Source organism: Thunnus albacares, chromosome 4, assembly GCF_914725855.1.
Source record: "Thunnus albacares chromosome 4, fThuAlb1.1, whole genome shotgun sequence".
Taxonomy (NCBI): Eukaryota; Metazoa; Chordata; class Actinopteri; order Scombriformes; family Scombridae; genus Thunnus; species Thunnus albacares.
Window position 1 is genome coordinate 11,663,774 of NC_058109.1, and position 15,556 is coordinate 11,679,329.

General features: G+C 39.7%; 2 protein-coding genes across 2 annotated transcripts in view; one reads left to right on the forward strand and one right to left on the reverse strand.

The window, feature by feature from the left end:
• The window catches only part of LOC122980554 (adenosine receptor A1-like), a 719,840-nt gene that overhangs the window by 59,493 nt on the left and 644,791 nt on the right, over window positions 1-15,556 (forward strand). The window lies entirely within an intron of this gene.
• On the reverse strand, window positions 780-3,435 carry LOC122980547 (potassium voltage-gated channel subfamily A member 3-like). The gene has a single exon (XM_044348676.1). The coding sequence runs from the start codon at window positions 3,411-3,413 to the stop codon at window positions 1,860-1,862; it is 1,554 nt and encodes a 517-aa protein (XP_044204611.1). The 5' UTR covers window positions 3,414-3,435; the 3' UTR covers window positions 780-1,859.

Here is a 15,556-nt window from a genome sequence, read left to right on the forward strand (position 1 = left end):
TGTCATTTCAGACTCCGGGAAATCACGTATTGCTGTTAGCATTCATAACTTATTTTACTGTGATGTTTTTACTGTTTCTACTTTGTTATTGTTACATTTGTCAACTTTTGTCTTTGATTGGGCCGTGTCAAAGAGGAATTTCTGTTACTATGTGAGAGATAAAGTTTCTTGAATCTTGAATAAGAGGCCTTTTTCACAATTATATGACATTTTACACAAACTGATGAATCGATTAATGGAGAAAATAATCAACAGATTAAATGCTAATATAAAATAATCGTTGGTTGCAGCACTACACATTACTGTAATGATACACTCCTTACATATGACATAATTAAGCATCGTTTCAGTGGACTCTTTTGAGTTTTGCTGTTTGTTTGTGTAACTTTAGGCTCTCAGCCACTTTATACTAAAAGCACACGTGCGAGTGTCTGCTGGAGGGGATGAAAGGTAGCTGACGTCAGACATCGTTGGCATGCCAACTCCGAGAATGGAGCTCACATCTGAAAAACAGCAGCTGAGGCGGTTTTAGTGAGGGGAAACAAAAGGCAAGGCTGCACTGATTAAATAGCTTTTCATGATATTCTGTGTGTTTCTACATATCTGCCAACATATTGCCTGGAGCTACAAGCTATTAACTTCGCCTCAAGGACAAACAGTGCTGATTTATTGATATTGATTTAATTATCCTCAAAGAAACCAATTAATTATTAAACTCCACGTTTGTTTAACATGATATAAAAAAAACATCCGGTTGTCCCCCTTTTTTTCCCCCCTCCAAAGACAAAAAAAGGTGATAATGAACCACAGTTGGAAAGTCTTTGTGAGAATGCAATACAATGCCATGGTAACATTAGAGGGGGTTACCCGGGAAACCACCGTCGCCATGGAGACTGCATCACAGGGCGGGTTCAGCAGGCAGGAGGCGGAGCGTAGCGCACGTTGTCCCCTCTTTCATCCACACTGTTTTCATCCTGTCATCGCCGCGCACATGACCTCAAACACGGAATAAACATACTTCATATCTCCCCTCACTGCTCGCTCTGGACGGACTTTGCAACGATATTGAATCTTTGAGAAAATATTATTATGACATTTTGAGTCTGGGTTACTTCATTTCTCCGTTTTATTTAATATAGGCTATATAGGCAACTCTGAATAAAAATACAATTTACGAAAAGCTCGACTTTGAATTTTATGATAAGCGTTTCCATCTACACCACTCTGCGTTTTATTACCTGAATAATAATCTGAACAAGACTCAAGAGTCCAAAGTCTCGACAGGTTATGATATTAAATATAACCTAAAACAGGCATTTGGCTATATGGATTACCATAGATTATTCATTACATTACTGGACATATTTTTTTTCCACGAATCACAAGACGTCTTTTTTGACTGGTGGGTTGATGCAATATAGTAGACTATGCTACACGTGAGTCCCAGTCATGAACATCAACAACTTTCGCATGAACATCAAGATATGTAGGCATCGTGTGGCACTAGACACTGCAAAAATATTTCTTTAAACAAGCCACTTATTCCTCAAAAAAAAAAGAATATTGTCAACAGCTTGGAAATTAATACTTTCCCAAAGCGAATGTTTTGGAGTATTAATGTTAATACTTTATTTTAAAGAAATCCTCGAAACATTTGACTGTGTAAACAAGTGGAATCATCATTTCTCACTCGCTTAAGTCTAAAAAGTGATAAATGACTTGTTAAATGGACATTTGTGCAGTGTTCATCCACAGATATGAACTGACACATTACGATTGGCTATATAAAAAAAAATAGTATTGTCGCTACTATTCATGCTCCATAAATGATCCAGGCGGGGTTTTTTTGTTGGGTTCATTTACACGTCTGTGAAAATCTTTTTGATGTTGACGCAGTTCTGGTTGTTCTCGGTGGTGAAGTTGGGCTGTTTGAACGCACTGTTGATGCCCTCCTCTATCACCATGTACTCAGACTTGCTGAGGGACGAGGAGCTGCACGATCTCCTCAGCTCCTCAGAGGGGAGGTGCTCACAGCTGCCCGTGTGCACGTACTGTGGATGCTCCTCTCCGTCAGTCTCCCTGTGGTAAAAATAGTTGAAGTTGGACACAATCACTGGCACTGGTAAGGCAATGGTCAGCACGCCTGCTATTGCGCACAGCGACCCCACTATTTTCCCACCGATGGTCACTGGATGCATGTCTCCGTATCCCACTGTGGTCATGGTGACCACTGCCCACCAAAACGCGTCCGGGATGCTGGTGAAACTGGAAGTGGGGTCGTCTGCTTCTGCGAAGTAAACCGCGCTGGAGAAGAGAATAACTCCGATGAAAAGGAAAAATATGAGCAAGCCGAGCTCTCTCATGCTGGCCTTGAGGGTCTGCCCCAAAATCTGAAGTCCCTTTGAGTGTCGTGAGAGCTTAAAAATGCGAAAGACTCTCACCAGCCTGATCACCCTCAGGATGGCGAGGGACATCGCCTGTTGGCCGCCGTTGTTTTCCTTCTGGGCCAGCTCTGTCCCCAAAGTGATAAAGTAGGGGATTATGGCGACAATGTCAATGATATTCATGATGTTTTTGGAGAAGGATGTTTTGCTGGGGCAGGCGAAAAACCTGACCAGCAACTCGAAAGAGAACCATATGATGCAGAGAGTCTCTATCACAAAGAAAGGGTCTGTGAACGGGTTTGGCACATAGGGAGCTGTGCCATTGACCGTGGGTGCCACTGTGGCTTGGTCTCTGTCATCCCGAAATTCCGGCAGAGTCTCCATGCAGAAAATGACAATTGAAATCAAAATAACAAGCACTGAAACGATGGCTATCCCCCTCGCTGGCCCGGAGCTTTCAGGATACTCAAACAAAAGCCAAACCTGCTTTTGGAAATCATTTTTGGGCAGTACGCGCTCCTCTTCTTTTATAAAGCCTTCATCATCACGGAATTTCTCCATCGCTTCCTCTCCTAGTTGATAAAACCTAATCTCCTCGGAGAAAATATCAATGGGGACGTTAACAGGTCTCCGTATGCGCCCCCCTGACTGGTAGTAGTAAAGGATGGCATCAAAGCTGGGTCTGTTCCTGTCGAAGAAGTACTCGTTCCTCAGTGGGTCAAAGTAGCGCATCCTTTTCCTGGGGTCCCCCAGCAGCGTGTCTGGGAACTGGTTGAAAGTTTTAAGTTGCGTCTCGAAGCGTAAACCTGAAATGTTGATAACGACCCTCTCGCAGCATCCCTGGCGACCGCGCTCGTATCGATCCACGGACAGGTGAGGCGCCGAGAGTACGGCGGACTCCTCCAGTATGTTTTCCACCGTCATGACGCCGTTCTCCACCTCGGCATAACCCCGGCGGTCAGTCGCGTTGCTGCCTCTGTGCCTGGCGGAGGAGGGCGATGGGATCACGCTGGAGGTCTGGTCATCCATACAGGTGGTTTTCGGTCTGGAAGGGGCAGAGCGCGCCACGCCTCTCCCAGCCAAAGCCTACAGCTTTGGGAAGCTGAGGCCGACGCCACTTACATCTCTTCTAACCATCACCTATCTCTGCGTATCCACACACTGAAGAGCTGCACTCCCTTCCCCACCCCCCCAACCCCCCCTTTCCCCTTTACAAACACGTCGACACCCGCCCACGGCGCGCATATGTCTGACATACGTCCACCACCCGCCCAATCGGAAATTAACTTGACACTTAATGCCGAGCACACACACACAGACACGCACACACCTTCCATTCAAGTGAGGTGAAAGGAAAACACTTGATGAAATCACATTCACACCTGTTTGATCAAAGTTACATTATTTCCATGTGAGCTCATGCAGGCCTCATATGAATTTTATATCACCTTATATAAATGCGAAAAATGAAAAAAAAGATCACCGCTGCTGTCTTGAACCATCCAGTTTCTTTTTCTCCAGAATCACTATATAGCTGTGGGACTTAAAGCACAACCTGAATCCAAAGAAAGGAGAAAAATCATAACAGAAAAGCCATTCAGGAGCAACATTCCTTCTTTTCTCTGTGTGTCTCTCCAATAACGTCTGGCAACCTTTGTGTAAGACTTTTCACACACACACAGTGCTTCACTTGTCCCACTGAAATTTAAGTTTATGTAATTGGGTTTTTTGTGACAAAGATGGACTACACTGTAGATGCCAAGATATTCACTGTCCAAACCTGATGAAAGTGAACAAACTCTTCAATTGCTTATTTTTCTATTTCGTGTCTTATTCAAGTTGGGGGGCTGTTGCTCTCCATGGTGCTGAAAACAAGCGCGCACCGGCATTTAAATAAATGCGCGCCCTCTTCTTTAACAGATAAGTTTTTTTGAGTGATCAGGACACAGAAGCCTCAGGATCAATCACCTCATTTCCACTCGAAAAAAAAAAAAAAAACATTTTCCGCCATGTGGTGACAGACTCGCCTCAAAGAAGCGTCTGGAGTGTCAGCTTTTGTTACAGCTGTGATTAATGACGAAAATGCAAAATCAGTTTTGTCTATAATGCAAACTGACAGGCTTCATCAAAGGCGTCTGTCACTGTCTGTGGTTTAAGGAGCACGTGCACGGGGTTAATGAGTTCAAATGGGATTCAAGCCTGATGCACAATGTGCTCCTTTTTTATTATCATTATTATTATTATTGTGCCACTCTGGGTTTTCATTTCAACCTGTCAAACTCAAAGGAAAAGCTGAGCCTCTCTTCTATCCAAATATGGCAACATCAAGTACTCAACTATGAACATACTCAGAAAATCCTCTTAAAGCGGATGACACTGATCTAAAAAACCTATTGACCTCTTTTGCACTGCCTGTAAAAATTAGTTCTAGAGCATGGGAAAACCTCTCACTACCATTAATATTATACATAAAAATAAAACCAGACGCTGGAAGCAAATAAAGCTGGAGTAATAAATTCCACTCTGTGTTTAAGGAATCTTTAAAAATCTAAATTTATTTGATTTATTTTATCTGAAGAGACACAACACTCAGATTCTCCATCCATAACATCAAAGACCTGCAAGAATCGCAGCAGGAACTTCATTGGACCTTTTTATGGAAACATTTTTAATGCAAAAAGTATTTAAAAAAAAAAAAAAAAACATTAAATAAAATGCAAAAAAGCTTTATCTCTTCAGTGCTGATCACAGGTGTTTCATAACATTTTGTTATGATGATGAGAAGCTCTGTGATGCTCTGTACAAAGTGTGTAATTGTTGCACTTATTTCAAGTATTAATTCACACCTTCATTAATCATTTCATAAAACACTGCTGTGTGAACCTTATTTTGATAATCAATTAATTGTTTAATTTATGAAGCACAAGTCGAGCCGTTTTCAGGTTCCAGCTTCCCCAAAGTAAGGACTTTGCTGCTTTCTCTGTTTTATTTTATTAAATACCTTCTGGGTTTTGGACTGTTAATCAGACAACAGGAGATTTGAAGATGTGAGCTGGGAGTCTGAGAACCTGTGATGGACCATTTTCTGAAATTTTATTGACCAAATGATTAACTGATGAACTGAGAACATTATATGGACATGAATCAATAATGAATATAATAAGAGCGGAAACGTTAAGTCACTTAATTGATTAGTTGATGGACAAAAACTTAATTACAACTATTTTGATAATCAATTTCAATCATTTGCAAGTCATTTTTTAAGAAAAAAAAGGCAAATGTTCTGTTTCCAGCTTCTTAAATATGAGTATTTTCTGGTTTCTTTAGTCCTCTATGACAGTAAACTGAATATCTTTGGATTGTGGACTGTTGGTTGGGAAAAAAACAAAACATTTAAGAACATCACCTTGAGCTGTGGGAAACATTGATTGAATCTTTCACCATTTTCTGACATTTTATAGACCAAATGACTAACTGATCAATCGAGAAAATGATCAACAGATTAATTGATAATGAAGATAATTGTTAGTTGCAGCCCTAAATACAATTGTTAGGTGGAGTTCTATTTCACACGCTGTAGTGAATCACATCCACAGTCACAAATGACACACTGTGTTATTAGAAAGCTGATAAAAGGGATGATATTGTATCATTTTTCTATATTCATTTTGATTCACTCTGCACTTCCTACTACTTATGATGACAATTTTGGAAGCTTTTTTTTTTTTGTTTACAAGTATTTTTCACATTTCAAATGGCATAAATTAATTAAAGCAGTTAAAGTCATGAACATGTGTACTGTATGTGTTAAAATAAGGTGTTTGTTTTGAACTGAGCTTTTGACCTCAGTGTGTCAGTAAATATTGGGGTTGTTAATCTAGGGGTTAAAGACAGACCTGTCAGTACAGGCATTGATCTCCATTTGATTGTAAAACACTGATAGTGGAGCACTATATGGTGAAATGGAAATAATGTATATAGATAGAAGTTTGGTGATTTTGGTGTAATCAATACAGCCACACCTGCTAGCCCATAAACATGCATATAAATCTGATGAACATGAAAAAAAAGACCCTCTGTGCTGAAAAAGAAAAAAAAAAAAATCGTTGTTTCTATTAACAACATCCCAGTAGTTGGTCTCAGTTTGCATGGGATGTTTTGTCTGGGGTTCGTCTCCATAGCAACAAAACCTCTAGCGTTTTGTAAAAGAGAAAAGGATTTGAGTTGAGGAAGTTACATAATTTCCGGTCCAACTCGTGCAGGAGCAAGTAGAACAGAGACTATTTTTCTACATTCCCGCTGAGGAATGAACATGTTACATATCAGGATTCAAAAAGGAACCGGACTGTTTGTGTGTGTATTTGTGTGTGTGTGTGTGTGTGGACTGCAAGGCCACTCATCAAACACAGAAGAATCAGCACAACAAAAGGGGCAGATACAAAGCTTAGACCCTGAGCTGGAGAGACACTTTCAACAACACTTGTTATCGAAAAGCTTTTGGTTAGAACCCCCCCCCCACTCCCCCGTTCCCTCTTTATGTCTGTTTCTGTCTCTTTTTCATTTATCCAGTTCGCTTTCCAGTTAAACATAATAGCTGAAAATAAATTACATTTAAATTCCCCATGGCCATGTAGGCAGTCTTTTTTGTGTGCGCTTGTAAACACAGACTGATTGAGTGTATCAGTTCAGGGTCTGACTGCAGTTTCGGAGAAAATTCTGTTTTGATTTGCTCTGCAGCTTAGATGAACCTTTCAATGATACAAAGGACAGGGCTAACAATAATTGATGGCTGGGGCAGCAGAGAGAGTCTTACATGCACTGAATGTGCTTTCCTGATTTCATTGTTATGAGACTGAATGCATGTTCGCCTTAGAAGGTTTTAAGAGAGAAATAAATCCCACAAACCCTTTTGATATAATGTTATTCCCATACAGATACGGTCAATGTAAGAGATTCGATACCAAGACTATTTTTCGAACTGTCACTGAACTACAGGTGATTTATTGTCTTTATAACGGCAAGCCAAAAGAATTTCCCTGGATTCTGACCTTTTTGCACACATATGTCCAATCTCACATGCAGTCATAAATGCTTAATAGCGTTTTTATTCCACAAGGTCATTCAGTTTCTCCTTCATCTTCTAGCCCACTCTGTTGGCTGCCTGCTGCGGATGAAACAGGCCTATTATGTATCAAAACCTCTGGAGCTGAAGGCAGCTAAAGATAGAGTTTTTTATCAGTCTGGGAAGTTAAAAAATGACTTATTAACTCTGGCAGAAGCTGGAATTTTAAGTGACGTTACAAATGACATTGTGCGTCTGGTCTGGGGGGGGATGAAGATGAGGGCATTTGATATAATAATCCCTTTCAAAAGATCTTAACTGCATTTTTCATTCCTCAACACTAGGCAGCTTCAGAGAAAAAAAGAGGGCTGGTTTCCATCAAAAGTGACAATGCTTGGACTGCTCTTTGAGTAATGAGAAGCAAGGCTTTTTTTTTTCCTGTCTGTCCAGTCTGGCTCGCAGGCACACACTGACTGATCAATAAAGGCAGAGAGTGAGAGACCAGTGTCTATCGATCAGTCATACATTGGCTGTGATCCCTGCCTGTGCAGAATCATTACGCATCCACACTGTTCACTGCCACAGCCATCATGAGTATAGGTGAAGGCCAAGGTCACAAATGATGCAACAATACTTTTCTTGCCATGATTCGAAGCGGCCGAGCCAGGGGGTTAAATGAGCATTGTTACTGCTGATTTATCTTCCAGTCAGTAGCTTGGAAAACCTTCAATTCAATCAAAACCAACTGAATGTTAAATCATAATGTCCTGATCAATCTATTGTTATCAGAAAGAGGTAACACTTCTAGAAATTATATTTATATACCAGGACTAATTTGAGGGAAACATTGTCGCTAATGGCCAATTCATTCACTGGCACCATATTCTTGAGTTAAGGAATTGCGACCTTTTTGCAAAGAGCACAAGTTACAGGGAGGTGTTCAGGATGGATGGTGAGCATACAAAGCGCTGGACTTGAATACCAGAGACTGGTATTCACATTCAGTCCCATGTCTGGTTAGGTCTTTGGTTAAGGTTAAGAAGAGATTATGGTTTCGATCAAACAGTTGAGTCTTGTACTTCCGGTGATTTTTGACTTTTTCAGTATTTAACCAAGATTGAGTTGTACCAGATTTGTAAATCCATTACAAAGTTTGTGTGTATGGGTCACATTTAGTGCGTCTATGTTAAGAATTTGGATTTGACATGCAATATGCTTCAGTAAGTCTGTCTCATCACTAAGGAAATGCGAGCAGCTGCTGCCACGGCGATGCATAAAACAAGTGTGACACACATGGAGCACGGCGAGGGAATTAAACTCAGCATCTCATCAACTTCTGTGCCTTAATGTTATATTTGCACTTCAAAAACACACAGAAACGCAGACAGCACAGGCATGCCACTCACCAGTACTTATATATAGTGCATAATTATGTTTACAAGTGTCTGTCACACACACACACACACACACACTTTCCAAGACAAACAATCTCTTGCAAATGTGCCCTGAGATCTGAAACTGAAAAACAAATCCCATAACTGAATGATAAATACTTCTGATTAGCATCACCTGACCTTTAACAACACAGATGGAATTGAATATGAATTTTTTATCAGGGGGCTCTGAAGTTGAGGCAGGTCCAATTTGGCTATCCTCAGGGATGTGACAGTATGTAATGTAAGTATCAAGAATTACAGCGCCAGATATGGCATGTGACGTGCTACATGTGTCGTTGCTATTCCAAACGGCATCCCTGCAGTGAAATGTGAAGGTCGTGGGCAAGGAGGAGGCGTGTGTTGGGGAAAAGATCCAGCCTCCTGGATTATAGAGATCCCTGGGGAGAACAAGCTCTCGGGCCTCTGCATGACATGCTGTCACAGTAATGGATTGGTAGGGCTACACAGAAAGACCCCCCTGAGCATTGGACCATTGCTTTATGTCTGACCTGAGAGGAGTTAGTTTTCTGTAGCAGAGAGACCACAGGCATGGGCTTGGATGCTAATAAAGTCTCTGAAATTGATTGTGGATTGAGCTTGCTCATATATTTTGTCAAAAGCTGACAAGAAGGGGGAGAAAGGGCTGGAGGGATCGACAGGGTTGCTGCACGCTTTTTGAAATCAAATTTAATGCTTTTTAAGACCTTTTTAAGACCTCGACAGAAAAGGTAATACCCTTTTCAGAGAAAAACGAATGCTGATAAGGGCTGAGCTTTATGTTTGAAATCAAATAATAGAGATATTTTTCTGGATATTTTTGTATCTCAATATAAAAATCATATGTAAAATCTCATCAAGTAATCAAATTAATGGCAAATGCAATGAGCTGTGTCCCACTGTTACACTTTACATAAGATAAAAAAGCATTTTAATTTAAAATTTAAATTTTTAATTACAATTTGCTTAGAATTGTTAATGATGACAACATTGTGTAAAACAATAAGGCTGTTCTGGTCGTTCTCGCACTCACAGAGTAGGCTAGTAGGTTAATTCTCCACATTAAGACATATACATGTCACAGTATATTTACCTTAAATCCACTTTAAATCTGTAAACTCCAGCTAAGCAGTCACCAAATTAAAAGTCCGCTCTGTTCCTTCATGTCGTATGTTGGCTGTTGCTGCACTAAAATCATTATTATCAAGATTCTAACAACTGAATAACAGAGGACTTTGTCTCTCCTCTGAACCCTCCTGGCTAACTGTCTTCAGCTAGCTGAGCATCAACTGTACTGTTTTGTGTACTTCTTTAATCCTGTTACCTTTGTGAGAGCAGGTGCGAACCAATTGAAACATTACAAGAAAAACAAGGAACTAGCTAACTGAATCCTATATTATAAGATGTTTCTCATGGAACTAGGCATCACCTCAAAATTTAAGACCTACCATAATTAAAAATAGACTTTTTTATGACCTTAAAGAGGACCTACTCTGTTCATTTCCAGCTCTATATTTTTATTTTGGACTCCACTAAAGTAGCTTTGCATGTTTGACAGTTCAAAAAACTTATATATTTATCTTATACTAGCCCTTTGTGCAGCCCCTCAGTTCAGCCTCTGTCTCTTAACAGGCAGTCTTAGCTCCTGTCTCTTCAAGGCCCCCCTTCCCAAAGCCCACTCTGTTCTGATTGCCCAGCTTTCAAAAAGCCTGCCGAGGAGCAGCATATCAGAGTCGTGTTAAGTTACTGCCAATGAAAACCCAACATTTCTTGCTATACTGCTTCATATAAAAAGCTTTTAAATGACTCAGTAGTGAAAGACTTTTATTGTGAAGAATTTACAGGAAATTAAATGTGTTCCTCACTGAATTAGCAGAGCTTCATTAGCAGTGCTAAAAACAGTCGACACAACAAGTTATGGAGATATTTGTTCAGTGGATCAGTTAGAAATAATGCGGGGAGGAATAGTACAAGCAGAAACAGCCACAGTAATGATGATGTTCGATGAAGAGCTGCAGACGACCAGCACACCTCCAACAGGTAAACTACTTATTTTACTTTGCCGTGCTGTGTAATGGAAAAACACTCACAGCGTGCCAGCTCGACTTGAGTCATGGTTCGGCATGACTACCCTCAAAACAATGAACATCGGCTCGGGCTGAAAGTAGAAAAAAAACATTGCTCACAGGGATTATTTCTACCTACATTTACCTCATTAATTGACACTTTGGCCACATTTAACATGAACATCCAACATTGTTATTTATCTAAAACAGATTCAAAATTGTAGTCAAAAGCTGAATGACAATAACTTTCAGCATCACAAATTCCACAGAAAATGTACAGGAATTTAAGGCTGCTACTATCGATCATTTTTATTCTTGATTAATCTACAAGCTATTTTCTTAAAAGTGATTAATTGTTTCATCTATAAAACATCAGAAAATATTTAAAAATGACCATCCCAATATCACAGAGCTCAAAATGACAACTTTAAATGTTCTGTTCAACCAACAGTACACAACTCAGGGATTTAGTTTACCATCACATACGACAAAGAGAAGAAGTGAATCCTTCTTAAACTCAGGAATGTTGTGCATTTTTGCTAGAAAAATGGTGACAACTGATGAATTAATTCTCAAAACTGTTGCTGAATAATTTTCTTTCAATCAACTAACTGATCAGCTCTACAGGAATTATACTTTCGCCTACGGTGCAAGACTTAAAGAGGGCAATACTGAAAAATACATGTTCTATATTTACACATTCAGCTGGTAAATTTCACTAGTTATCAGCCTTTGATCAACACGGTAAACAGTATCAATTTACCCGGGGAAGGAAAATTAAAATGAATGTTATTCCTTCCTCTCTTTTCTCCAATATGTCTTAGAAACAGCACCCTACTGTATTATTTCTGCAAATTATCAGGCTTGCACCTCTCCGCAATAGCTGGCGCGAGAGACATCTTTGAAGTGCGAACCACAGTTTGTAAGGAGCAGATGGGCTGATTAATGTAACTCCTGACTAGTGCTGTGTGTGTCTGACTGCCAAATCACAGTGAGAGATGGCAGAACGGCTCATTTGGGAATGTAGCGGGTTGCGGCAGGAACGTTGAGGATGGAAAGAGGCAAGGACTCAATTAAAATGGTTATCACAATAAACAAGACCAGACATATGCTTATTGAATTTTGGTCTTTTTGGCTGCTGATTCATTTGTTTATCTGAAAATTTGACGTTGTTACTGATTCACTGCAAGCCTCCAGATGTTGGAGTCTCCCAAGTATCTCAGCACAAGAATACTAATGCAAAATATGATTCAGTCATTAGAAGAAAATATTAAAAAGTAGGAGCGAAATGTAGAGAGTCTGACCAACATGTTAGTTCCAGCATTAACATGCCAGTATATAGCCTACATGTTGGTGGTAATGTACTTATTATGCTGACGAACATGGCCAAACTGCCATTTAGTCAGAAATTATGTATTCCAGAGTGAAGTACCCTGGAGGCACGCCGACCTTTACAGGAAAATTCAGGAGATTACACAGATGTGTGTCTACTCTGAGGGACGGGCACAAAGACTAAAATGTCCAAAAACAATGTTTAAACCCAAAATTATGTAAGTGTTGTCCAATTTTTCAAAATCAGACTTTCAAGATCTTGAAATCTGTGTTGAATAGTTACTATTGATTTTTTATTGACAATTATAATTTTCAAGCACTAGCGGCATTGATCTTTCATCTAACCCTCAGCAAGAAAGCAAATAAGCATATTTCCCAAAATTTTGAACTATTCAATTTATACCATTCTATATTACACTATATTTTAAATGGAAAGCTACCAAATGGTATGGCAAAATCTCTGCAAATTTAATATTATCTGACAGCATATATCATCATATCACCCAACCATATTCTTTAGTAGACCTAGCCTACATTTTGTATTTTAGATACAAACTTCATTTGACCTTTAAATGAGTCACGAGACTTTGACCTACAAATCTTGAATTTACATGTGTTTTCTTTACTGTTCGGGGCGTGGCACAGTCCAAGGGCTTCTGTCACAAGCATGTAGATGTTGTCAGACCTGGGCTGGCAGGTCTGACTTTACAAACATGTAAAGTTTGATGCAGATTGGAGCATGTACAATAAACTTATAGCAACTTCCTGTGTCATGGCAAAACATCAAAACTCAACAGTGTGAGGATGACAATTTTCTGCAGGGTGAGACATGTCTGTCTTGCTCACACCTGTGTCATCAAAATTCTGCAAGTTTTGGGCCCATTCACTGTAATTTCAATTAGCCTAATAATTAGAGAACTTTTGATGAGTTTGTGTGTAAAACAAATTAATTTCCTAATTTTCATCAAGTTTATTTTTAGAAAAGTAAAGACTTTTGACCCACATGACCTGGTGAAAGTTTGATTGAAATGTGTATTCTTGTGAAATATCCTACATTGCCAAATCCTACATTAAAAATCATATTTTTTTGTAGGAGATTTTGTCACAAATCCATTCATACAGGTTTCAAAGTGGTCAGACTTATAGTTTAGACATCAGAACCATTTGTTTGACACAAAGTCCACGCCTAAAGATTGCCTCCCCATTGGTTTACATTGTAAGGTGTGATGTGGCACTACAACTTTCAGGGCTTACAATATCTAAACTGTTCGAGTTATTACAAAGTTTTTAACAACTTTTGTTCAGCACAGTGTCATAAGTCATGTATTCAAGTTTGAAGCCGATACCATTAACGCCCTAGGAGGAGATAGCATTTGATTGGGGTCCAAAATTGGCGAAAAGTCGTACTTTGATGGGCATATTGCAGACTTCCTGTTGGATTTAGGTCAGGGGTGTCTGCGTATGATTTGTAGGTCTTGATGAGACGAATAATTGAGTTTTGGTTCAATCTCTCTACGACATTCCTACAGGCCGTGGCGGCCATTTTAGACACATAGGTGGCGCTATAGAGCACATTTTGGCACTTTGGGGGATAATTTTTACATTTTATCAAATTTTTCACCAGACCTATGTGCACGCCAAATTTGGTGAGTTTTTGAACATGTTTAAGGGGTCAAATTTAGGTCTGAAGTGGCGAGATAATAAAGAAAGAAAGAAAGAAAGAAAGAAAGAAAGAAAGAAACAAACAAACAAACAAACAAACAAACAAACAAAACAGATACAAGAGGGTCTTCGCCCCTTTGGGGCTCAGGCCCTAAATAGCAGCAAAAGCTCTAAGTTACTAGTCTCGTGGTCCAGCTAGCAAATAATATATAAGGCCAAGTCAAACTAATATCAGTGTGCAGACAGATGGTGCCATCACTTTGATGGTATTTTAGTATGCTGGTGGTAACCATGGTAACCATGGTAAAAAGGGGGATCCCAGTGCCTCGGTGATGCAATGGGAATTTTTCTGCCCAGTATTCCAGGCTGTGAAATTAACACTTTGTGATTATACTTCACAGCCTGCTGCCCCCTAAACACTGCACTCCCAGCAGCTGAACCCCAACATGTAAACACACACACAAACACACACACACTAACATGCTTTTATACACACACACACACACGCACACACACACAAAAGTAAGATATGCAAAGCTGGATAAGACGTATCCTACTTATTTGGCTTTCATTTTCTGCCATGGGAAGGAATATCTGAACAGCGTGCGCACAGTGAACGTGTATGGCACACATGGATGTTCATGTGCATAAATGTAAACAGACTTCGGCCACAGACTTTCATGCATGGACGGACACACACAAACATGCAGAACAGACACCATGCCAGAGTTTCACACGAATGACAACCACACAACTGTTGTTAATGATGTCTGCCTGTCAGAAATGTTGTTTTTCAATCAAACTCTCGTCTGCAGCCCCAGGTACAGTAGACTCCTATGATGCTCCTGCCACTTGTAATTCAGTGTCTCAATATCAGCACAATGACAGGAACATCATTAATACTCCGATTATTTCAGCCTGATACTTGTAGATTGTAGGAAGGGTGTATTGTTAAATTTTGTTTATTACAACTTGGGTTTTTATTTTTGTAGTACACTAATAACATTGTATGTGAGTTAATTGAGTTAATTGCTGAGATCTGGAAATGCTTCAGCAAAAAGCAGCCAGATGAGACATGAAATATGTGAAGTCAGACAAGTTTTCAGAAGAGAAAATGGTCAAAGTATTACCCAAATTGCCTGTTCATCAACATCGACTTCCTGGTTCATCTTTGACAAACCGTATCTGCTTACCGTAGCAGCCGAGAGACTATTACAGACTCTTCAGTTTAACATCTGGTAGCGGTTTAGGTTGTTGGCTTATTTACACCCTGTCTAAACATCTGATTGCTTGTGTTTCTTGTTCTGTCAAACATAAATCTGATTCCGAACTCCAGATCTCCGCTATCACTTGAGTGATTTTTAGACGTATTATATCAAGTTAGGTCTGTGCCCCAAATCACTCCTTCATTCACTCACTCATTACTCCCTTTATAATAGATACTCAGTAGTAGTTTCCTCAATAGCAGTAAATTAAGATTACAGACACTCACTAATCACCATCATTTTTAAATCACTGTCAGCTGTGGAGTCGCAGGCCATTGCATTGTGGGATTGTTAGCAGGAAGTAGTGTACTTGCCATGGATGCTACTTTTTTGGTCCATTGTGGAAATATTG

Coding starts and splice junctions, on each gene's coding strand:
- LOC122980547 (XM_044348676.1), bottom strand. CDS start 3,413: ATGGATGACCAGACCTCCAGCGTGATCCCATCGCCCTCCTCCGCCAGG.